The sequence below is a fragment of the Melozone crissalis genome, unplaced genomic scaffold, assembly GCF_028551555.1.
Source record: "Melozone crissalis strain CALT ecotype California unplaced genomic scaffold, PUWL_Pcris_2 ptg000017l_1, whole genome shotgun sequence".
NCBI classification, from domain to species: domain Eukaryota; kingdom Metazoa; phylum Chordata; class Aves; order Passeriformes; family Passerellidae; genus Melozone; species Melozone crissalis.
In genome coordinates, this window is record NW_026535795.1 from 2,382,779 (window position 1) to 2,408,560 (window position 25,782).

At 42.2% G+C, this 25,782-nt stretch overlaps 2 protein-coding genes across 2 annotated transcripts; one reads left to right on the plus strand and one right to left on the minus strand.

Annotated features, from left to right (window-relative positions):
• The first annotated feature begins 1,371 nt into the window (after positions 1–1,371).
• Positions 1,372–25,404, plus strand: RTF2 (replication termination factor 2). Its single transcript, XM_054274668.1, has 9 exons — positions 1,372–1,452; positions 2,238–2,332; positions 2,943–3,036; positions 3,727–3,866; positions 5,489–5,567; positions 19,166–19,279; positions 23,213–23,267; positions 23,359–23,451; positions 25,075–25,404. Exons 1-9 carry the CDS (start codon positions 1,384–1,386, stop codon positions 25,254–25,256), a joined length of 921 nt encoding a protein of 306 aa, XP_054130643.1. The 5' UTR covers positions 1,372–1,383; the 3' UTR covers positions 25,257–25,404.
• On the minus strand, positions 7,937–15,295 carry LOC128936010 (beta-1,3-galactosyl-O-glycosyl-glycoprotein beta-1,6-N-acetylglucosaminyltransferase 7-like). The gene is made up of 6 exons (XM_054274667.1): positions 15,216–15,295; positions 12,429–12,731; positions 11,843–11,935; positions 10,138–11,168; positions 9,626–9,721; positions 7,937–8,889 (listed from the first exon to the last, which is right to left on the minus strand). The coding sequence occupies exons 4-6, from the start codon at positions 11,111–11,113 to the stop codon at positions 8,663–8,665; spliced, it is 1,299 nt and encodes a 432-aa protein (XP_054130642.1). The 5' UTR covers positions 11,114–11,168; positions 11,843–11,935; positions 12,429–12,731; positions 15,216–15,295; the 3' UTR covers positions 7,937–8,662.
• Positions 25,405–25,782: the final 378 nt, after the last annotated feature.

Sequence of the window (25,782 nt, forward strand, 5' to 3'; positions counted from 1 at the left end):
TGCAGTTGAAGATCCCCACAGCAGCTGATGCAGAATTAAATCTGCACTTTCTTCTCCACTGTTCACATCCTGCCTGGAAATGTCATTGTCACAGTGGCCAGGTGGGAATGTTTGCTGTGTATTGGAGCAAAAGCTGTTGATTATTGGACTGATTTCTTATTTTTTTGTTCTCTATGTATGTCTGATAAATGTATTTTCCTTTTCAATTGTTTTTTTCTATTCCTGTAAAGTCTGTCTTTAAACGTAGCTGCACAATGTTCTGTAACTTATCCCAATATCGATTGTTTCCTGAGGACTTTACTCAAAGGTTTTAATTACAAGGTTGTTTGGGTTTGTTTTTTTTAAACAGTTGCAAAGCTAATTTGTGGTTTTAACAAATGCAACACGGTACAAAATCTGGTGAATAGGAAATGCACCAGGCTGGTACCTGAGCACAGAGGGAAACTTTGGGAGAAGCCCTGACTCTGATAAATTCCCAGGGAGCACACCATCCTCTGTCACAGCCTGGAGCTTAGAGCACTCATCCAGCTGAGAAAAACCCATTTATTTCTAAATAAATAATCACTAAAGGCGCAGAGGCTTGGGGCAGCTGGACAGGAGATGTTGTTCCCTGCTGGGGGCTCCAGCCCAGCCCTCAGAGCATCGGCCTGCACAGCTTTTTAATTTTATCCCTTAATTTTCTGGACAAGAACATTTCAGGGTGTGACAAAGACACTGCAGCCTCACGGGGCTACACCCGCGCTCACTGTAGTTCTAATTAATTTATTTTACGGCTGCTGGGTGTCCGCCCTCACAAGGGACAATCACGGTGTGAGCAGCCCCGACGACCCGCTGCCCCCTCAGCACGGTTCTCCTTGTATCCCTCGTGTTTTCGGGGTGATTTATCGCCGACATGGGTCACTATATCGCGACATCGCTCTCGGGGCAGCGCTCGCATCCCACAGGGAATTCCTGTGGGTTAAACTCGCTCCGGTACCGCGGTGACAGCGCTGAGGGCGGGACGCGCCTCCTCAGCGCCCCCGCCAGCCCGCACCGCCCCGGGAGCGCCCGCTTTGGCCGGAAATCCTCCCAAAATGGGTGTCCCGGGGGATTTCCTCATAAAAATAAAGGATAAACCCGCGGAAAAGGGGCGGGAAGGGCGCTGGGAACACCCCCTCCTCCCCCCACGCGCTGAGTTGGTACGTTCCGCACGCCCCCGGTCTCGGCGCGATGGGCTCGCCCGTCCCGCCCCGCCCTACAGCCATGGCCACGCCCCCAGCCGCTCGTTGCTAAGCAACAATAGCGCCGCTAAGTGATCGTTGCTAGGCAACAGCGTCATTGGAATGCGCCGGAAATGGGTCTGCGTAACCGGAAGTGCGCGAGGAAGGAGAACCCGGAAGCGCCATGGGATGCGATGGCGGCACCATCCCCAAGCGGCACGAGCTGGTCAAGGGACCCCGCAAAGTCGAGAAGGTCCGGGGGGGGATATCCGTGAGGGCCGGGGGGCTGCGGGGACGGGGAGGCCCGGCCCGGGGGCCCTGTGTTAGTGTGGCGCTGGGGGCGGCTCAGGGCGGGCCCTGTGTGCTGTGGGGAGGGAATGGAGAATCCCTGAGGGAGCTGGAAGGGAATGGAGAATTCCTGAGGGAGCTGGGAAGGGAATGGAGAATTCCTGAAGAGTGGGAAGGGAATGGAGAATTCCTGAGGAGCTGGAAGGGAATGGAGAATTCCTGAGGGTCTGGGAAGGGAATGGAGAATTCCTGAGGAGTGGGAAGGGAATGGAGAATCCCTGAGGAGTGGGAAGGGAATGGAGAATTCCTGAGGGTCTGGGAAGGGAATGGAGAATCCCTGAGGAGTGGGAAGGGGATGGAGAATTGCTGAGGGGTGGGAAGGGGCTCACCTGGAGCACAGGAGGATCCCCAGGGATCTTTTCCCTCTCTGCAATTCCCTGCCAGGAGGGGACAGGAGCAGGAGCAGGGACAGGAGCAGAGGGAACGGCCCCAGGGCAGCTCAGGGTGGGCACAGCAGGAATTTCCCCATGGAAAGGGGGTCAGACACTGGAACTGCCCAAGGAGGTGCTGGAGAACTGATCAGGAATTTTGCCAAAATCTTTGGCTGAAGTTATTTTATGAATTAACTCTGAGTGCACAAAGCAGGTTTGGTGAGAAAGCTGGGATTTGATGAATGCTTCACGTATGAGCTGATTTTATGCTTAAATAATTTACAAGTTTTTTAACTAATGAGTGTTTTTCTCCCTGCAGGTTGACAAAGTTGCTGAGTTGGTGGCCAGGTGGTTCTACTGTGCCCTGAGCCAGGAGAAGCTGCGCCGGCCCATCGTGGCCTGTGAGCTGGGCAGGTGGGAATGTGCCAGGGACTCCTCAGGACTTAAAATAAAATTATAAATTCTAAATACAACGTTAAATAATGCTGTAAAAATTAATCAAAATATATTAAAGTAATTTTATATGCAAATGTAAAATCCATTAAAATTTTAAGTATAAATTCTAAATGCAAAATTAAATAATATAAAGTTAATTTAAATATATCAAAATCAATTTTAATGTAGTATATTAAATATTAATTATATAATGCATTGTAACATTATAGTAGTATATTATATTTTTCATTATAACATTATATTAGCATATTAAAAATAATTAAATGGAGAAATATATAATCGATTATATAATTTAATTTAATTTATTAATAATTTAAGTTGATGAATAATTAAACTTATAGATAGAAAATTATAAATACAAAATTAAATAATATCAATTTAATACAGATATATTAAAACTAATTTTAATGTCATGTATTAAATATTAATTATATATTATAGCATTATATTAATATATTAAAATTACTTAAATATAAAAATATAGAATAAATGAAAGTTATAAATATAAAATTATAAGTACAAAACACTGTGGCAACCCAATATAACCACTGGGATTTTTATGTTGCAGGCTGTACAACAAAGATGCCATCATTGAATATTTGTTGGACAAATCCCCTGATAAAACCCCCATGGAATCTGCATCCCATATCAAGAGCATTAAGGTAAACAGCTTGTGTTTAACTTCATGGGAAGTCAAAACAAAATGTTAATTCATGAGTCCTGCTGTAACTATAGATTAAAGTGTTCAAACAACAAAACACAATGGCAAAAATGTTAGGGATTGTTATAAGGGTGGCTCAAAAATCATGAGGAAAAAAGCTGAAGGTTTCACAGAATTCCCTGAATGACCAAGTTGAGGAGATCGTAAAGATCATCGAGTCCAGCCCAGGCCCAGCACCTCAACTGAACCCTGGCACCCAGTGCCACATCCAGGCTTTGTCAAACACCCCCAGGGATGGGGACTCCAGCACCTCCCTGGGCAGAACATTCCAGAGCTTGATCACCTTGCTGGAAAAAACCTTTTTCTAAAATCCAGCCTGTATTTCCCTTGGGCAGCTGGACACTGTGTCCTCTGGTTGTGTCAGTTCCTGGAGAAAGAGCCCAGCCCAGCTGAGCACAGGCACCTTTCAGGGGGGGTTTAAAGAGTGATGGGGACACCCCTGAGTCTCCTTTCCTGCAGGCTGAGCACCCCCAGCTCCCTCAGGGCTCCTCTGAGGGTTTGTGCTCCCAGCCCCTCTCCAGCCCCTCCATGTCCTCCCCAGACTGAGGGCCCAGAGCTGGCCCAGCACTCCAGCTGTGCCCCCAGCAGTGCCCTCCTGTTCCTGATGCAGGTTTGTGTTTTTCCTTTGCAGAACGTGACAGAGCTGCAGCTGGTGGATAACCCAGCCTGGTGTGGGGACAAGGAGAGCATCAAGGGGGACAAGTACGACGACCTGCAGGCTGCACGCTTCATCTGCCCCGTGGTGGGGCTGGAGATGAACGGCAGGCACAGGTCAGGGCTCTGCAAACTGCACTCAGAGCAGGGAAACTGCCTGGGAATGGGAACCAGGAGCTAACCAGGGCTGGGGGGGAATATCTGCCTGGCTGGCTGTTGGAGATTTTTGCTCAGACATGGCTTGAAGGAAAAAGGCCATGAAAATATACAGCTGATGGAAAAGTAAAAGGCTGCTGTAAGCAGCTAATTCTCACAGCCTGTTTCTGTAAACAACAAGAGTTCTCAGGCATGTTTATGTAAACAGCAGAAGTTCTCAGGTTGTTTTTAATAACAAGTAAATATCTTGTCCTCGGATAAGGTATGGGAAAGCAAAAGTGACAAACATGAAGGCCTTGAGAACCTTTCATACCAGGGTTCTCAGGCAGTTTTCTCATAACAGGTGAACATTCTATCTTTGGCTGTTTTGGGAAAGTAAAAGTAAGTTTTGAGAACACAAATCTTGGTATTGAAAACAAAAGGAGGGGTTGATGTGTAATCTCTGACCTATGGTGAGCTCGAATTTTGCAATATGCATGAAGTTAATTAACACTGTTATAAAAGGTGGCTGATTTGATCAATAAATCGGAGTCGATGCTGATCAGCAAAGATGGGTTGTCTCCCTTCTCTTTCAACAGCTGGCAGCTTTAAAGGTTGAACTTTCAGAGTTCAAGAGGCTTCTGGGTGTCCTTTCATGGTATATTTAAGAGGAAAGATAAAAGTTCACCTTTTCCTGAATGAATTGAGATGTATAATGAAGGAGAAAGGGCAATGTTGGCAGAGGAAAATGCCTAAAGGTTGTTGGGGGCTGAAGCACAGGAGATGGGATGTGACCTCCCCTGGAGTCACATCAAGCAGTTGGAGTCATGGATTGATTTGGGTTGGGAGGGACCTTAAAGCTCCTCCAGTGCCGCCCCTGCCATGGCAGGGACACCTTCCACTGTCCCAGAGGGCTCCAGCCTGGCCTTGGGCACTGCCAGGGATCCAGGGGCAGCCCCAGCTGCTCTGGGCAAGGATATTCCTGCCCAGTATCCATCCATCCCTGCCCCCTGGCTGTCTGAAGCCATTCCCTGTGTGCTGTCCCTCCATCCCTGTCCAAACTCTCTCTCCATCTTTCTGCAGCTCCTCCAGGCCCTGCAGGGCCACACTGAGCTCACCCCAAAGTTTCTCCTCTGAACAATCCCAGCTTTCCCAGCCTTTGCTCACATTCTGTCTCTCCCTGTGCCAGATCAGACTGGAGATGGATTCTCTGTCCCAGCCCTGCAGTAAATCTGTATTTTACTGCTCTGGGGCAGGGGATTTCCTCACAGCCTGGTTGGGGCAGAGCAGCAACTTCTGTGTCACCTGAGGGATGACAAGAGGAGTTCACAGCTAATGGTTGCAAAGAATTTCTTCTCCAGAGAGGGATTAGCCAGGAGATACTCAAGATAAAAAACCAAAATACCTCTTGTGGTTTAATGTAGCCAGTATTTTTCATTCATTTTTTACTTTGTGCAAATTAATAATAAATTAATTACCCACTTAACTATGCTGATAATTTGATTAGGTGCAAGAACTTGTAAAGAAGGTGGGCTGTGACCTGCCAGCACTGCACAGATCTCTCTTAATTCCCCAAAAATTATTGTGTTGTCTTTTGTTGGCAGGTTTTGCTTCCTGAGGAACTGTGGCTGTGTGTTCTCTGAGCGTGCTCTCAAGGAAATCAAAGCAGAAGTTTGTCACAAGGTGAGTTTTGCCAGCTGTGGAAGCAGCTGGGCCATGTGTGTGTTTATACAATTGTATTTGCTGCTCTAAAAAGGGAGTTTTTAATCTCAGTATGCAAATTGAAATGGAACTTGTGAAAGTTCTGTTCCATGATGGCCTTAAGTATTTCTACATGGCCTTTTAAATTAAAAAAATATTCTAAATAATTACAAAAGTGAGTATTTTTGTTCTCAGAGTTATATTTAGCAGTTACTGCTTTTTTCCCAATATTTGGTACTAATTTCAGTTTTTTTAAAGGGTGATTGGTTTGGTTCTGGGAGTTTTGTTTGATGGGTAATTTTTGGCATTGCTTTTTTTGTTATTTTTGGGTGGGGCCAACTTTGTAGAATTCTCAGCAGTTCTATAAATTATTGCAGGAAATACTGACCTAATTTCACATAGGTGATCTCATTGTACAGGTTTTTTTGTAGCTAAGGACAATGATAAAATGAGCAAATACCCTTTTTTCCTATCACTACTTTCATTATCAGCAAGATTGGGCAGTTATTTAATTTCTGTGAACACCCTGATATTGTATAAAATATGGAATATATTTATATTAAACAAGACCTGGGAAGGAAACACTTTTGTCTTGGTAAATTGTTGAATTTTGTAAGGTTTAATCTCGTATTTCTGCTTTCAGTGCTCATTTTGTTCTGTCCTAATGGCTTTGTTTCCTCTTGGCATATGCATTTATATTTAATGAGGTTTTTTTGTTAGCATTTAAATTTTTGTTGATGGATGGGTGTAACCAGAGCACAAAATGCAGGAATGAGATGTTTTGTCCAGGGTTTGCCCAGTCTGATAATTTTATAAAAACCAAATGAATCTCACATATTTTTCCCTGGCCTTTTTTCAGTAATGAGTATTTAACATGGAGCTGGAAATTCTTCATAACATTCAGAAAGATTCTTCTAGAAATAATTGATAAAGAAGTTCCTATGCATGTCAAATATGTTAGAAGTGTGTGGGGACAGGATAGAGGTGATGGGATTGGTGCTGGAGTCCTTCTGGGGGTCACTTTGAGAGTTACATTCAACTTTCAGAAATGTAATCAAAGATTGCATTTAAAATGTACTTTCTTGGATCACTCCAAAGTTTATTCTGGACTTGTTTTCAGAGTCAAGTAAACACAGACTTGAACTAGTGCCCTAAATATTCAGCTCTGTGCCATACCAAACACTTAACCCCAGGTTTAATTTAGATATGAAGTTTTTCTGAATTTATGCCATGGCTGTCAGAGGCAGAGCTGAGTGTGCAGCAGTGGTTCCTGGGTCACTTTGGAACTTTCTGCTCCTCGGGCACCAAATTAACAAATATTTGCTGAGGGCTGACTGAGCAACTCTCAACATAATAACCCAGAATTCATGAAAGCTTTCCATGTGTGTTTCAAGGTGATGTGGTCATGTAATCACAATAATGAGCTGAATACTATTTATTATTACTTGAGAATGGTTTAATGATGATTTTCCTAAAATTTTGTTTCAAATCCAAAATCCTTTCAGCAAAGAAGGTCATGCTGCAAAGATATTCCAAGTCATACCAAAATTGTATTTTCAGAGGCCTTTTTGTGCTGTTTTTTTGCCTGGTTCAGTTTTTGCAAAAGGAGCCCATGATATACAGTGCCTGGCTATTGAACTTTTCATTTTAATTCAATTTGCAAGTGATGCACAACAATTTTTCTATGTGGTGGTGCCAGGGGTGAAAGCTGGAGACTGGATTTGCTGCACTGATGGCAATGAGGAACCTTCCATTCTCATTTTAAAAGACATCGTGGAGTGGATAAATGCTGGCAGTGCCCCACAGTGGACTGGAGAGAAATTAATTATGAATATTGCTGTGATTAGTACATGCCAGACATCCATTAGCTTCAGTCATGGTTTGGAGAGAGACTCCCAACAAGCTCAGCATGAACATGTGCCTGGCTTTTATTTTCCTTTTCTTTTTTAGCTTTATTCCCCTCCATAAAAAAAACTATCTCCAGCAATATTTATCCTCAGGATAAGTCCTGGATTATCCATGAAACCCAGCACAGGCCTTTGGGTTGAGTTTGTAAATAAATAGGGACCAGATGGCCTTTCTTTAGGTTAAAGTTCATTTGCAGAAATGATGTTTCCAATAAACTTGTGTGGGAAAATGAGGAGTAAAGTTCCAGCAACCTGGGAATAAGTTTGGAACAAGGAAATTCCATGTCCTGTTGTTGGGTCATTTGATTTTTTTGGGAACAGGCTCAATCTGTAGCCAGTTTTCTTGTAAAAACTCAGGGATGTTTTGGGTGCATATAGAAGATTGCATTGAAATTGCTCCTTTTAAAATTTTATTATTTATTTATTTCATTTTTATTTGCAGTTTTTAATCAAGTGAGTTGTCCAGGTGTTACTGCACTCGCTGGAGGCTCTTTGCTTCTCTCAGTCAGGGATGGAAAAACATTTGAAAAATGGCTTTTTGCTCAGTTTTCCTGTAATCCCTGGCCTCACATTTTCCCTGTCTCCTTGCCCTAAACTCCTGCAGAGACTCAAACAGAGACTTGGAGATAAACATGTGCTGCAGGATCCTTCTGTCATTAGGAGCAAAGCCTGGAAGAGCAGCAGTGATGTTGCCATGCTACAAAATGAAATTAGGGACGTGGCTGGCCATGGGAAACAAAAACAACTCCTCACCCCCCAGTGGCATGGGCTGTGTCACAAGCTGCTTGTCACTTATGTACAAGCTCTGAAATTTTAACATCAACTTCGTTATTCAAAACATTTCACGAGACATTCAGTGGCCATGACTTTAATCTGTTATTTCTCTGTATTTTATCTTTGTTCAGTCACTGCTTCCATTTTATTATTTTCATGCTTTGGCTGTGAACATGAGGAATATTAATTTTCCAGCTAAACAAGTCACTTAATGAACTATGAACTTCCCCCCTTGAATTCTGGCATTGTTTGGGAACGAACCCATCGCTACGGGAATAAACAAACCCGTTTATGTGCCGGATTGTGCTTTACCCTCGATGCACAGAGTGAAGCTGTGGCTGTGAATATCCGCATTTCCTGCAGTTTGCTGCCCAGGACGTGCTGTGAGGGGCTGGCTCACACATCCAGCTGCATGTTGAAGGGGCTGTGCTCCTGCAGGCGCCAGTGCTGCTCGATGGGCACCCGAGCCTGGCGCAGCGCCTTGAGCCGCAGCCGCCGCTCCAGGCACTCCAGGGCCAGCGGGTTGCTGCCAGCCTCAAACTTGTTGGCAAACAGGTGGGGGGACTCAATAATCCACTGCAGGTCCCCCAGGCCATAAATGCAGATGTCTCTGACGTAATGACCTGCCGAGATAAATTGGAGAGGTGTGGCAGCAGCGGGAAGATGAGCGGAAGCGTTTTTTAAAAGAGTTTTTCACCTTTGGATTTCTGCATAGAAATGGAGCTGGAGGATAATGCCACAATTTATAAAGACATTTAGAATGTTTATGTTTTACATAAATAGATGTTTGTTACCTCCAGCTGCTTCCCTGCCATGTTGCTCTGCTCAATAAATTCTTGTAGGTGGGCATCAGATGTTCTGAGCTCCTGCTGGGATTCCCTGCTCAATCACACCCGGGCTCAGCTTGCACACTTGGGGATTTTAATTATTTCTGCATGCTTTCCATGTGGCCAGCACTATTCTGTCCTATTGTTGTTCAGATTGAAGGGATTCAAGCCAATATTGATGAAAGTTCCTGACAAACATCCTTGTCAGGTAAAGCCCCTCCACTGAGACCTGATCAGACAAATTAGTGCATTGGTAATTAGGGGCTGAAAGAAGGGTTGTCAGTGGATAGATACTGTGCTCATATCAAAATATATAAAATATGTAACTCATATATTAATTTAACATATATATCAAAATCTCTTCAATTGGATATAGTGCAGTAATTTACAGGGTGCTTTGTTTTATTTAACACTTTCAAAATAAATTATATATGACCACTGAGGCACATTTAACAGCTGCATTAAATAATATGTAATCAATTAATGCTCACCAGTGAATGAAATTTAAGTTCATGATCAAAACTGACGTTACCTTTGCAGCCTTTGTGTGAGAGCCCTTCTTGATCTTTCCATTTAATGGCTCTTAGGTCTCCGTCCCAGCCTGCATTGGGTGTAGCCCCTGGAGCATCTTTCAAAACAAAAGGCTCTGATAAGATTCTTTTCTACTTATTACAGGGAAAATTTTCACTGCTGGACATTTCTTAACTGCACTCACATTAAGTATTTATTTGCAGATATTTATGTCATAAGAACAAGGTATCGTTCTCAGTATTATTGCTTTTTAAAATTTCTTTAGAGCAAAAGCTTTCATGCAGCAAAAGCCTTCTTTTTAACCAGCATTTTTCCAAATCCTGGTCTGCACTGCCATAGCCATTTCCTGCAATCAAGCTTTGTTTCTCAGCCACCAGAGATGACTTTTCAAAAGGGCAGCAGCAAAGCTGAAGGAATTATTTTATTTCTGCATTTCAGAGCTGTTCAGCTCCGAGCTCACAGCCTCTCCCCGCCCTGCTGGGTTGATTTGTGGCACAAATGCCCAACTCTTACCAGGTAATCGATTGAGGGTGACCCAGTAGTGCTCATCAGGGCTGTAGGTGTCCCTGGACCACTCCAGCAGAGCTTTAGCCCGGGCATCACTCAGGGTGAACTGCACAAAGGCCCTGCTGAGGATGTAATAGGCACTGCCAAAATAGATGGTGAGGTTGTGCGGGGGCTGAGCCTTCCTGACCTTTGCTGGGTACACGTAGGGCACTCCCGAGTGCACAAACTCCCTGTAGCTGACCTCTGTCCTGTGCTTCACATGCAGCGGCTGCACTATCCCAGGAGTGACGTTCTTACCATTCCACTTGGTTTTTATATATTCTATGATTTCTTTATTTGTTTTCAGGGGGTAGTCTTGCCCACACAAATTAATAACATAATTCCACTGAACTTTGGAGTTAACGAGGTCTCTCATGCAATTAATGTCAGCTTGTAATCTTGAAAACCCTGCATAAACGACGTGTTCTCTTTTGGAGGAAATGAAAATATTTTCAAAGCAGTTAACGATGTTCTGTACAGCAGTTTTATAACCTCTGGGTGACTTTTCATCAATGTGGATGCAGTAAATATTCTGAGGCATATAAATAGCTCTTAGCAGCCTCACAAACATTTCCAGCTCCTTGTGAATTGTAATAATGTATGCCAAGGAGAAATTTCCTTCTTCCTCTGACAGTGGGCTGGTGATAAAATGCAAAGTCTTCGGCACTGTGGAGCAGCTGCAGGAAGTCTGAATGCAGCTGAGGGCTTTGGGCTGGTAGGACTTCTGACAAAAGTTTCCAATTTTAGAGGCTGCAGGTTTCCCCACAAAAAGTGCAGAGCAGAGTTCATCGGGGTAAAAACCACACTCTGCTCTTTTGACCTGGAATTTTTGCTCATCTGACTCATCATAAAGTGGAACCGTCAGGTAAATGAAGGTGTAGATGGACATACAGGCAGCAACACACACTAAAAATCTGGATTTCTTTGCATGAAGTGGGTTCATCTTTTACTTCCAGCTCCTGTCTTCTTATCATACTCCAATTAAACGTTCAGATCATCTGAAAGGAAAAGTGAGATAGAGGGAAAGAACCTGTTTATTTTTTTAATAGATGCCACGTTTGTGCTGCATTTATAAATGTTGGGATTGCTACCAGGAGGAACTGTGTGCGCCCACTCAGCACTCAGCCCTGGCAATGCAGAGCCACAAGACAGGAATTTTGTCTTTCCAGGACAAAATGATCTCAAAATGGTACAAAAGGACCCAAAATGGCTTTGAATTCTTCCCTGCTTGACCAAGGTCTGAGCCCCTCAGGTGGGAGATCCCTGTGCTCAGAAGTGAGCTCTGAGTGCTCAGGAGCTGCTGCTGCTGAGATTTCCTCAAGGCCTGGGAAACTTGAAGTTCTGCCAGAGGATCAGAATTCAGTAAATTAAATCAACAGAAAATTTATTAAATAAACAGAAGGAAGAGGCTAAAACGTAATCCAGAAAATACACTGGGTTTTATCCTTATAAAGTCAGCTAATGTTTCTGACTCTGAGATTTTTATTTTTTCTTTCCTCTGACAGCTTTGTATTTGAGCTTTGGAAAACTGAACAAGGGGACAACACTCATTTCTTATTTTTGGTATCTGTGCAGACCCTGAGATAAGGACAGTGCCAGTATTGGTATTCTGAGATAACCAATTTGCAGCAGTAGTAGCACAGGAGTTTTTCCAATGTGGTTTTTTCCTTACCTTTGCCTTGTTGAACAGTCAGAAGAATGAGAGTGCAGCAGTCCTGAATCCCACAGCAATTACATGAAGTCTTTATCCTTGAAGCACAAAGTTCTAGAGAAAAATACCAAGGAGAAGGTGCATCAATTCCCATTGAGCTCAATAGTTAATTTTTTAAAAGATTCTAAATTCATTTTAAAGGTAATTAATTTTCTCTTTCATTCAATTATTTTCTTAAACAAAATTTGCATTGAAATATTTTACATGTTGCAGCTGTCAAAATCATGAAGTTTTTGGCTTTACACAGGAACAGAGAAAACCAGATTTTTATACAGATAGTTTCATTAGAAGAATGCTGCTGTGGTTAGAAGGCTCGAGGTTTTCATTAGAAAGAAGTGGAAAATACTTTTTTTTAATAAAACATTCAGTATGTTCTTTAAAAGCGTGAAAATAGAGAGGGCATTGTAGTTAAAGCAGCAACAAGACATGAAATTGAAAAAGCATCAAGAAAACAAACTGAACCCAGGGAAGGGATCCTCCTTATTCCCACATTTTTAAGATCTTGTTAGGCTGTTGGGAAGGAATGTATTTATCTTTTTCTCCTTACTGGTATGCACTGGATTTCATGCTGGAATGGTGCCTCCTTCCCTCTGGCATTGCAGAAAGCAGAGCTGCCTGTTAGGTGCAGGGCTCCTCCATCTTCCTGGGATGTTCTTCAGGCAGCTCAAAGCAAAACAGGAGGCAGGCAGCTCCCAGGAGGGGATTTCAGCCTTGCAGCTCCTCAGGGATCCATTTACTGGGTAAACAACCTTGATGGGAGCCTTCCATCCACCCGAGCAAAACGCTGCAGCAAATCAGGTCCGTGGCAACCTCTGGGTGCTGTGCAGAAAGCAGCAGAGCAGGGATGCCACTGCAAGGGGAAAAGCAGCATTTCTGCATTAAAAATGACATTAAATCCATTAATTTGATTTTCACAGAAGCCTCTCTGTGCCAGAGCCCACAGGGGTTTCTTGAGGACCATGATGTTCATACCCAGGGGCTGGATTTGGGGAAACACTGATTTCTGTGGAGCCCTAATTACCCTCATTACACAATATTACTTGAACTTATGAAGAAGAAGGTAAAGAAGAATGTGAAGAAGGACTACCTTCTGCTCTAAAACTTCTATTTTGCTTTATATATATATTACTATATTCGAAACCTTTAAATTTTAAGTTTTCTATTATGTGATATTGCACACTTCTATTCAAACTACACACTTAGAATCTTAGTTCTGTTATTTAATTTTGGAAGCTTTTTTATGGCTTCAGGTTAAATGTACTGTTCTCTTGGGGGTTAGTGTCTGGTAGTACAGAAAGTTTAAAATTCTCAGCAGCTAGGATTCTAACAGAGCTGGACTTGGATAAACTCTTTATTCTGAGGGAAAAATTGGCAGGAGGAACATTGAGGTTCCTTTGAATTAGCGAATGTCATGAGATCTCTGTGGTGTCACAGGGAAGGTTCATTCTGAATATAAGAATTACACTAAAAACAGCAGGCAGCTGTAAAAATATTTAGGATTTTATACCTGATTAAATATAAAACATCTTAACACCAAGACTGTGGGTTCATCACTGTACAGATCATTTACTTGGGGGTTGAACTCAATGATCCTTGTGGGTCCCTTCCAACTTGGAATATTCTCTGAACCTGTCCAGAATGAGGGTGCTTGGGAGGTTTTTTTCCTTAAATACATTTTGGACAGGTTGCAAAGTGTAATTGCAGAGAGCCAAGCTGTAAGATGCTTGTTTCATACCCCTGAATTTTTATTACCCTGCAAGTAATAGCTGCTGGGGCTTTTCAGGCTGTTAAGTGCTTACCATGGATTTTTTCCTACCGGACTGTGTGACATCTAGAAACTGTATTTTTATGGCAGCATAAAAGTACACAAACAGCCCATAATCAGGTAAGAGCAGCAATTCCTCTCCAGTGTTAACATGTTTATGGGGAACTGCAAGAGCATTTGACATCTTTCAGCCTCGGGAGGATATTATGGAATAAAAGCTTTTTGGTACCAGACCTAGAGCTGGAATTGCAGCTGTCAGTGCCACTGGATATGAAATTTGTTGTTTAGCAGCATTCTCTCAGCCCTGTCTGCTGGAAGGATTTTTATCCCAAATTTCCTGCTGCCCTTGAGGAGCAAGAGATCCTGTTGGGAATGTCCACTGTCCATGATGACCCTGCTGGGACTGTCTTGCCCTTGAGTCTCGTTATGTAAGAGTGCCATGACAAGGATTTTCTGTTAGCAGAATGTCTCTGAAACTCAGCATTTCTTACTTATGCACAGATTTTCTAAATCTAGAGTTGTATGAATTTTTAAAACTCCTGCAAGTAGTGTGTGACATTCTTGGAATAACAGAAAAAACAGCAGAGATTTCCAAGCACCTTTGTGGATGCTTTTAAGGACATGGCTTTACAGAAAATTGCTGTAAGCCTAAGATACTCCATCTCAATTAACAAAGTAAACTCTAGAGGAAAGGGGAATGATGATGATGCCTGGAAAAGGCTGTGAAATGGAGACCCCATTAGCACACACTGTGCCTTTTGTGGTATCAACTCCTTTTGCTTTTTGCCATTGCATTTAGGACTGCATCACTGCACCTCAAATCATTCTGGTTTCTCTGTGCTCTTTGCTTTTGCCTAATGTTAAAGTTTAGATCAAGTTTGCTTCGTATGACCTTGTAATTTATTGATACAAATGACTTGGGAATGCTTCATCTTCTAATGAAATGCTGAAAAAGCATTAAATACTGCATTAAATACTTATTTCAACTTTTTTACAGCTGATTTTTTTTTTTGTTTGAAAGGTATTTACACAGGTATTAATGTAGACATTTTATAAACAAGAGAAGACTAATTCAATCCTTTTAAAAATGTTAAAATCAGTTCTTTTAAACGCTTTTCCCACTGCTTTGTTTTTTGTTTAAAAGGGGGTCAGAACATGGAGTCTGCTTCTGGACTTTGAGATGCATTGAGTAAAAACAGTTCTCCATCAAACCCAGTTATTTAAATAATTATTTTAAAAAACTGCGTAATTTGCATATACAGCCAATTTATGAAGTTTTAGTGTTTGTCTTTGCTATTTTTCCTCTTTTCCTGTTACGTTTTTTCCCCTTGTGTATTTGACCTCACAGTAATTTAAAACAAAAACAATGCAAGCTACTTAAACCCTTAAGTTCTAGAACTGTAAAATGATAAGTTGCATAAATACTGTGATTTTTAGAATACAATTAGCACTAATGACCTCCATCCTTCGTAAAGAAGGAAAGGAAGTGTAAAGCTTAGCGTAGCGTTTTCTCAGTAAAATGACCACTTTACATAAGGAAAAAGCAAGAAGAAAGAGATGCAGCCTTACCTGGTCCAGGAGACGGCAGCATAATAATAATTATAATAATAAAAAAGATGATTTTGGGGCTCATTGTCCTTCAGCAGGGCTGGCGGCGCCGTTAACCATTAACGGAGCGCTCCATCCCGCAGTGCTGTCCGGGAACGCTGCAGAACAGCCGGAACCGGGCTGGGAATATTAACCCAGGGGCTGGGAATATCACCCAGGAGAAGGGGATATCACCCAAGGGCTGGGAATATCACCCAGGGGCTGGGAATATCACCCAGGAGCAGGAACAACGCCGTGTGTGCCCCCTGATCCCACCTGAGCCCCCCGAGCTGCGGCTGCAGCCCTGGGAGCTGCCGCTGCCGCTGCCGCCTCCTCTTCCTCCTCCTCCTCCTCCTCCCCCTGGCCTTAACTGTTCGCCTGCCGAAACTTTCCGGTTCTGCTGCCCGGCATTCGCAGGGGACTGGCAGCTGAAAAGAGAATAAATCTCCTTGAAAAGGATGTCTCTTGAAAAGAGAAATATCTCCTGGAAGCACAGACCTCTCCTGGGAGAAGCGGCTTAGCGGGAGTTAGAAAGAATTAAAGTGTTAAGTCAGCGAAAGAATTCAGTGTGAGTGCCTCTTATAAATGTAACAGCCTCTGCAAAACGGGGATCAAGCTCTGAGATAAGACAAAAAGGGTTTGACTGGAACTGCTGGCACTTTTGCAGAGCAGGGTCTGGCCCTGGTGGGTCAGGAAATAAGGAGGAGGTTTAGGTGTGACTGCTGTGGCTGAACGCTTCTGTCAGCAAAGGAGCAGCCCTGCTGGGCCAGGAAAATGAGAAGAGCTGATACAAAAGGCTAGAAAAACAGATTGGTAATGGATAGGAAACAGAAGGTTAATAAAAAACCATAATTATAAATCACAGCTATAAACAGAATGTAAGCGTTGTAGCAGTAAAGGGAGGTGTGTGTGATAAATATGTGTGGTGGAACCGTGTGACGTGTTTGGAACACTCAGATAAAGAAACCACAAGTTCTGTAAGATACCAGCCCTTCAAACTCTAATTTTTAGATTAGCAAACAAACAAGGGCAGACCCCAGAATTGTAAAATTACAAAAGTTTGTGTGAAATGTACTCCAGGCAGAAATGCAGCAGGAGGTGTTAACCCTATGTGCTCTCTGGTGCAGAAAGGTTTGCTGTGCAATGCTCTGCTGTGGAGCAGATTCCTTTGAACCTTCACACACACACTGTTTGCTGTTACAGCCTTTTAAAGGTTCTTTAATAAGTGGAAAGTTGAGGTTAAATGTGCTGGGATTGGGAGGAAACATTCTGATAAAAATAGCATGTTGGTCTGAAATAAACAGAGATAACCTCGAAGTTCAGGCGCAGCTGAAGGTATGACAGGTACAAAATTATCAGTGATTTGAAGAGAAACTCTGTAAATTGAGGCTTTTTTTTGAGCTGGTTTGGGAGCAAATGCTGCAGCTCCTGAGTGGAAGTTCACATTCTGTGAATGACTAGGTGGGAAATTTCCACTGCTCCCAACTTGTCCTTTGCTCCCTGACCCATTGCATGTCTGGCTTAGGTGACATTTAAAAAAAAAAAAACATGTTCAGCAAATCTTACACTCCTGAACATTTAATGGCTAAACCTCTGGAAAATTCTCTTTCTTAAAACAAGTTTTAGTTAAATGTGGCAAGCAAGAATAATTTTTAATACATGAGCTTGTGTGGCTGGGAGATGAACAATGAGATGATCAATGTCCCTGTTTGAAGAGGGACACTCAGGTTGTGGCCATCCATGTCCCATATCCTGGTGGGAATTTTGCATTTCCTGGTAATGATCATGTTCAGGAGAACTGCAGGAATTCACTGTTAAAATGTGGGAAAGAGCCTTTAGGTTTCTCTGAAGACGCCAGGCAGTAACACTGGTGTAAATACTTAGACATGAAAACATATCTGCCTGTTGTTTATTTGTGTTACATTAAGACTGGAGTAGTCATGCACAGAACTACATTTTAGATGCCATAAAAAAAAATAAATGTGTCCGTGTAGTTTACAGCAGGAAATAATGTACAACTCTTTTTTTAGGCAGCTGAAACTGTAAACTCTAGAATTCGGAAAGTCATCTTAAATTAAGAGTTCATTAGTACTTTAAAAATCTTGTATTTTATACTTTAATGTAATTTAGGAATGTCCACTATTCAAGCTGCTAAAAACTCAGCAAGTGCCTTCATATATATTTAAAGGCCCAGGATAAACAAGGCACAGCAGAGGAGACCCTGTGATATCATAAAAGAAACATCTGCCCCAAGACCTTAATTAATCTGAAGGAAGAAACATCTGAATTTGCAGAACTGAAACTTCTTTCTGCTTTTTATCTCATTAAGATGTTTAGAAGGGTATGGTCTCTGACATAATCCAATGTTGTCATGGCAAATTTTTTTTTTTTTTCAGGGAATGGAAAGAACACTGTCCTCATTTCCTTGTTTCTTGTAAATACTTTTCAGTTTTGAACAATTCAGCCTGTGTTTTCCAGAAGGGAACCTGAATTTGCTTGCTCTTTTAAAAATGCGACATTTAATGGAATTAGTCTGCTGACAAAATGTTTGAAAAATGCTGTGTCAGGAAACCACCCCAGAAAAGAAATTGTGGGGTTTCTGTAAAGGAATTTGTGGAGCTTCTTTAGAGCCAAGTCAGCTGCCAGCTTCTGTCACAGAGTGAAGACTGAAATTCTTGATTTTGACTTTGAATTTCTTCAATTCTTGATTTGACTTTCAATTTTGACAATCAATTTCTTGATTTTGGACTGAAATTCTTGATTTTTTTTCTTCTCACTCCCAAGTGTGAGATCACCCCAGGCTGGGATTTCTCCATGAGTAGAAATGGAGAAATGTGAGCTACTCCCCCATTTCCTGGGTGTGACTTTTCCTCTTCCTGCCTGCTGTGCCTCTCTCTAACCCTGGTTCTCCTCTCAGTCTCAGGTTCATTTTTGAAGCTGTGCTCAGCACTTGAGCAAAGTCCTGCCCATATGTCCTCTCATTTGTTTAATTCCTCCTGCAAATACAGGAGTAACCTTTCTAAACCTTCATTTAGAAAAAGGAGATTAATGGCAGAGGTAGGATTATAAATTAATCTTGCAGATTAATAGAAAGCATTTAACAAGATAACAAAAAAACAAAACCCAAAACCAACCAAGCAAGCAAGCAAAAACCAAAAACCCAAAAACAAACAAACAACCCCAAAAAACCAACCACAAAAAAACCCAGAACAAAAACAAATAAACAAAAAAAAAGGCAAGTTGAGATCTTAGACAAGAAAACGTCATGGTCAATGGGCTGGTACATCAAATTATTGCAAATGTGCACAGGAAAACATTTGTGCCTTCAACCATGAAACATGTGGAGGTACACAGAGCACATTACAGCCATTATCCAGATTAATTTATGAAAGAAGTTGGAAACTTGGGAGTGTTTGATAAATCAGATAAGGGTATGGTCTCTGTGATACAATCCAGTGAGGCAGCCAGGCAAGGGTAATGAATTATTCTGCTTTTATGACTCCTTTTTATTCCCACAGTAAAATTAAATCAAACAACCAAAGAAACCCAAATAAAAAAACCCTTCATGTTTTTCTGTTTACCAGTTGAAGAGAAAAATTGCTGGCTGTTCCACATGTGGAGGAATAACACCTTTGCTCCCATCAGTTATTATTTCTTATCGAAGGTGAAAGACAAATTCAAGAGCAGAATGGCATCCGGCTCTTAATCAGATGCATTCATAACTAAAAATCAGAAAGTACTTTTGGGTTTTAGCTGTGGGATTCAGTAAATTGAGTAGATTCTAATTAGGAATACTTTCAAGTTTGTTTGTGCCAGTAAAACAAGGAAACCATGAAAAGAAAATACACACATAAAATAATTAGTTCAGAGTGTTGTTTATAGGAGACAGAAAAAGAAATATGCAATTTTGTCCTTTCTTTTCTTTCATGAAGTGTGGTGTTCCCTTTCAAGAGGAAGATGTGATTGTCCTTAATGGTAATAAAGAGGATGTGGAAATTCTGAAGAAAAGGATGGAGGAAAGAAGACTTAAAAGTAAATTGGAAAAGGTGAGATTTTTATACATTATTTATTATTATTTATTATCTAATTAGATTTCTATCTTTTTATATAATTGTATTTATTATATAATTATAATTTATTGTAAAATGGAAATAATTCTTGTCTGCAATGGATCTGCTCTTAGATTTGCTGATCTTTATAAAGATGGAGGAATTTACTCCATGAGCTGTGCTGTATTTAAACACTACTTTGAAAAGCTGTGGGGTTTTTTGTTTGTGTTTGGCCAATAACATCTTGTAGTTGTACATCCTAAACTCTCTCCTGACCAGCAGGAAGTGCCTTGTGCACTCAGAATGGGTAAAATGGAACGATATTTTGTGGTTTTCTTGAAATGAATTCATTCTAGTAATGAGCTACATCATCCCCGTATTTCTTGTGGCAGTTCCTGATGACAGCATCAGTTTTTTGATCTTATAAAATAAGATGGTTTTTATTGGCCTCTGTCAGAACCAGGATGTTGGGGTCTGTGCATTCCTGGGCTGGTGCTGTAAGGGTGTAGAAATTGAGGATGTTTTGTGGTTCTCCCAGTCCTCAGCAATCACTGCTGCCCTAATTGCCACCGTGCTGTTGAGGCCTTTGCATTTTGGTGTCTGCCCAGGTAAAATGCAGTGGAAATGAAATCCCTCAGCTCTGCCCTGGGAGCTGGGAGCTGTTCTGTGCTGCTGAGCTGTCAGATGGCACTTCTGCATTTGGGGGTTTGTCAGCACTGCTGTTTTCCCTGAACTCCTGGAGGATGCCAGAGCAAGCCAACCTTTGGTGCTGACTCAGTTCAGGGTGCTCAGGCTTAGCTGGATCTCAGGAACATAAATCATAAATCATAAATCATAAATCTGATGCTTTCAACCTCTGAGACTTGAGATGGAGGTTTCATCCTTGATTTTGCCATGCAAATATTTCCCTGGTTTGTTTTCAAACAAATGCTTGTTTACTTGCTGGGGAGCATATGATTCCTCCTCATCACAGGGGCTTTATTCATCTGTGCCAGTGCAGCATCTCTGGGCCTGGGCAATACATCAAAAGGATGCTTTTCCATAAAAGTCCTGCTGCTCTGCTTCCTGTTTTTCACAGTCTCTGCATCTCATGTCTGATGACTTCTGGCATAAAAGTGATAATCTCATGGTGTCTGTTCAGAGGGTTTTTTCTTTTTTTTCCCTCCGTACTTGGTAGTTCAAAGTTTGGGGTAAAAAATCCATTTATAATTTGCTGCTAGACTGTTGCAGATCTCAGCAGATGAGTGAGTGGTTGGTTGCATTGGTTTTCTTTAGAAACAGGGCCCTAAAAAGCACCTGTAGCTTTGGAGCAAATAATATTGAATAATCTGGGAGGTGATGCTGCCCACAATTTCTGCCCAGCAAAGTGCCTGAGTGTGCAGGGCAGCTGTGGCTTTAGGGTGACAGCACAAAAGGACACCGTGCCCTGCTCCTGGGGCTCTGTGTGCCCTGGAGGAACATGCAAATGGGATTTGTTCGGTTGGTGGAGAATTACAGGATGGGATTTGCAAATCTCCCAACCTCAGGTGGTGACCTTGGTGCCCCAGCTGGTCCCTGCAGCTGGAACCAGCTCTGCTGTCCCTGCACTTCTGAGGCCTGGGAGCCCCAGTGCCAGTGGCAGCACAATTCCCACTGTCCTGGTGCTGCTATCCAGATCCCTTCCCTTCCCTTCCCTTCCCTTCCCTTCCCTTCCCTTCCCTTCCCTTCCCTTCCCTTCCCTTCCCTTCCCTTCCCTTCCCTGTTTGGGGCAGGAAGCACAAACTCCTTTTCTTTATCCCCATGACACAAAGCCTCAGGAAGATGCTGCTGGGACCAGGATAAAAATGATTCGAGCTCAGCTGTCACTGTGCCCATATTGAAACCTCTCCAGTCTATGTTCTGCATGGTGAATTTATGCATCCATGGAGTTATAAACATCTGGGAAATGACTTTGCTTTGGGAATCCACCCCTAGAAAAGGTGGGAATCCCCTGCACTGTGACCGTGTTCACAGGGGTTCTTGGATGAGGGAAGAGACAAGGATCTGACTCCATGTTTCAGAAGGCTGATTTATTATTTTATTATATATATTACATTAAAACTATACTAAAGGAATAGCAGAAAAGGTTTCATCAGAAGGCTGGCCAAGCTAAGAATAGAATTAGCAAGAATGATAACAAAGGTTTGTGGCTCGCTCTCTGTCTGAGCCAGCTGACTGTGATTGGCCATAAATTAGAAACAACCGCATAAGACCAATCCCAGATGCACCTGTTGCATTCCACAGCAGCAGATAACCATTGTTCACATTTTGTTCCCGAGGCCTCTCAGGAACAAATCCTTTCCTAAAGAAAGGCTTTTTCATGAAAAGATGTCTGTGACATGTCACTGGGGTTCTCCAGGAGCCTGAAGGGCCCAATGGACAGGACTGGTCTGTCTGGGGAAGGTTTCTGGGATGAGCTTTAGGGTCCTGCCCACCCAAAGCATTCCTGGAGCTGCCCCAGCACAGCCCTGATCCTCTGCCACCTTGTCCCGTGCTCGGCTGTTTCTGATGGCCTGGAAAGGCTCGGGATGGCCTTGGGACAGCCCGCGCTCCAAAGGGCGAAAAGAGTCTTCAGGTTTTTTCTCGGTCTTCAGTGTTTGTTAATTTTTATCTACAATATTTTCTCTCGGCCCGACAGAGCACAGCACGTCAGCCATGAGCACACTGAGAGCCCTCGGGGCGGTCACTTATCTTTATACCCAAAACTACGTGTAAGATATTTACCTATTTTCCCCAATGCTTTTCACCCTTATTGACAAGTGCACTTTTAGTAAGAACCAATCCCAAAGTGCCACCACCACCACAGGAGATGGAGGCCAAGAAGAAGAAGAAGAAGGCCAGGACACGCCCTAATTCCTCCATCTTGTTTCTCTAGACCCCCCTGTACCGAAATTCTAAACCCTGTGTTTCGCACTATAATTAACCCATCCCTTCACCATTTATCCCCGTGGGATCCTCCCATCCTCATACAGGTGTTGTTTCCCGTGAAGGATCAAAGTCCAGCCACCAGACACTTCTGGCAACATTCCAGGACCTCCGAGCCCCCCAAGGGTTGTCTTGGTGATTCTGCACATCAGGGCTGCTGTGCTGAGATCCCACACCACCCCCTCCTGGGGCAGCCTTGCAGCACCATTGGCTGTGGCATTTGCTCCTCTGCTTCACAGCACGGGCTCTCCTGAGCTTTAGGACAGAATTCAATATATTTATTTTCTTTGAGTTCGTGCAGCTGTCTTACAACATGTTCACAATTCAGAATGTGTCCAGTGAGAATAATGCTAATGCCTGTTATAATGCGTCTTTCTTTTTATGTAATCAAAGCCAGTAATGGGATTCTTCTTGTTCTTTTCTGTTTCTTAATCTGTACAAACGTAAATTAATTTGGAAAATCTGCTGCACAGATGCTTTTTTAAAAGTTAGAGTAACTATTTGCATCTTTTCTTCCCAAGCAATCCTGCAGCAGAGGGTTCAGTTATTGGCAGGTGTCCAGGAGGAATTTTTTATGGACTAAACAAAATTGAGTGGATACAAGATTCCAGATTCTTCTGACATTTTTATTGAAAAACATATTTATTTATTACAATTAATTGTGTCTTATTAATGTTGTGCAATTTATTGTGCTGCTGGGTGGGTTCTGATGATCAGTTAATGAGAATAACACACCCCCCCTTTCAAAGTATGCAACCCAAAATATTAAATCCAGACAAATCCAATCTGCATAGTTTTCTTTAATGTAACTGCAGGGTTCTCAAGATTATTGTTTTTTCCATGTAGAAATAATACAAAAAATGTGGAAGTAAGAGTTCTCCTGGGTAAGAAATAAAAATGTTGTGAATTCAATTGTGTGTCTATCAAATATGAATTGGGAGTATTTCTCCTTTCAGTCTTTACAGATTTCTGCTTGTGTTGTTTCAGAAATCAAAGAAAGGCAAGACAGCAGCAGCAGCATCTCAGCAAGAGCCCTCTGCAGGTGATATTCTCAAATTCTGTCTCACCTGCTGAGTCCTGAAGCTGTCAGGATTTCATTTTTCTGGTTTTTAATTTTTTATTTATTTATTTAAATTCTCCAGGCCCGTCAAAAGCTAAGAGTGGAAAGGATTGTGTCAATTCCAGCTCTGGGGAAAGCAGGCAGATAATCTTCACCAAAAGTTCAGGTTGGTGATTAATCCTGATGTGAAAATGGGGCCAGATTTGCTTGTTTATGTCATTCTAATATTGCTTTCAGTTGGGAACTTGACTTCATGAAATTAGAGATTCTTATTTACACACTCTTGGGTTTGCTGTGTCTGTTTGCCTGGCTGTGATGTAGTAGGGGAGAATTTGCAGTTTCCTGATGTACAGTTGATCAAAATCTATGGTATGCAATTTATTTGAATGAATTTTGTTAAAAACCCCTGATTATTTAACTTCTAATCCTCTGCTTTATCTGCTGATTTGCTGTGGGACCTTGGGAACACTGGAATAGAACTTTGGGATGAACTGATGAAGCCTTAAATCCAAAGAGTGGTGCCTTCTCTTTATTCAATATTTATTTATTCTGCTATTTAATGTCCCCAGACTGATATTTTCAAACAGAATAGGTACATCTTTAAAGTCTGAGGTTTCTGTGGGAAGAATTGTATCTTAAAAAATCAGAATAATTGGAAGAATCTGAGAATGATGATCTGTAGATAAACTGGGAGAAGCTGAAATTCCATCAGCAATGCCTGACCTGCCCTCTACTGTCTGCTTTTATACGGGAGAGGCTTTTAAAAATATTTCATCCCAGATGATGAGAATTGCCCCTGGATGTTGAGCAACCTCGTAATTTTAATAATATTAATGAATTTTTTATTTCCTGAGGGTGTAAAAGAAAAAAAGTGCTTTTTGAAACTGTTTCTGTTGGGATTGCACACCCAATTCTGTGAGGATTTAGGTTTACACACACAATTCTGGGGTTGCACACCTAATACTGTGAGGATTTGGGGTTGCACACACAATTTTGGGGTTGCACACTCAATTCTGTGAGGATTTAGGGTTGCACATCCAATTCTGTGAGGATTTGGGATTAATTCTGTGAGGATTTAGGGTTGCACACCCAATTCTGTGAGGATTTGGGATTAATTCTGTGAGGATTTAGGGTTGCACACCCAATTCTTGGGAACCCCTGTGCCTTACTTTGACTCGGGATGTTGAATTTCTGCATTCATTTCTCTTCACCAGAGACTTGGCTTTTTCAAACACCATCCTGCAACTTGGGAGATGAAATAGTAAAAAAAAAAAAGGATTTTTATGGTGCAGGAGATAAAATACACTGAGAGAAATGGTCTGAGGAGCAGAGGATGGGCATTTCCCCACTGCAGACATCTCATGATGCTGAGCATTGTTGTTGGCCATAACTTTGCAGAGAATGGAGGGAGCAGAGGGGTTCCCTGGGGAAAGGTGTGGCACAAGCTCAGTTTTTGGCATTTGGGAGCTGATTTCCAAACAATACTGCAGGCTGTGGGGGCTTTCCTGTTGCTAAACACCAGAGCTCATCAGGCATTTTTCACTTGGAGGAATGGGTGTTGTCAGTTCTGAATTGCAGTGCAAGAGATTTGCAGAATTCCTCTCTCAAGATTTCTAAATCTGTTTTGAGTGTGAATTCTAAAAGCTGTTGCATCCAGTTATGGGAGATATTTACGAGAGAGCTGAAAAATGCATATATTTAAATTTTCAAACACTGTTTTTCATCTTTATTGAACCACCTTTGTCCATCGTAAGCTGTCGTGCTTCTTTGTGTTCCTTTTTCCCCTCAGAGAATGGAACCCCAGCAGTCCCAGGAAAAGTCAATAAAGCTTCCAGCAGCACCAAGAGATCCATTGCAGACAGCGAGGACAAGTCTGAGGCTTACAAATCTATTTTTACAACTCACAGCTCAGCGAAACGTTCCAAGGAGGAGTGTTCCAACTGGGTTACTCACACAGCTTACTATTTCTGAAACAGTAAGGAGCACCCTGGCTCCTTCCCTCCTTCCCATGGCTCTCCCTGTGCAGAACTTTTGTGCTGCAATTCCTCTTTGTGAGTTGGTTATAAACCTGATCATAGCTGGAGAACCTGTGTCAGCTGCAGCTTCTGGTGAATAAGGAGAATCCGTGTTGCAGCAGCAGATTTCATTCTGAAATGTTGGAATTTTTGCACAAAAATTCTCCTTTTCTCCTCCCAGTTGGGTGTTATCCTCAGTCACAGTGTCCTCAGGAGGAGGAGAGGAGAGGTTCCTGCTCTCCTCCTCTGTTGATTTGTGCCACAAAATAATTGTGTAATTACAGCTTTCAGTGTGCTACTACAGAATTCAAGCCCTCTGTAACTTTCTGACAGCAAAAATAGAAATAATGTCATTCTTTTTTTTTTTTTTTTGTCAAGCCAACTGGGCCCTCAGCAGAACTCTATATTTCTAAAAGCTTCTGCAGATTTTTTCAAATAATTTACCTTTTGACAGAGTAGATGAGAGCACAGTCATGAAAATG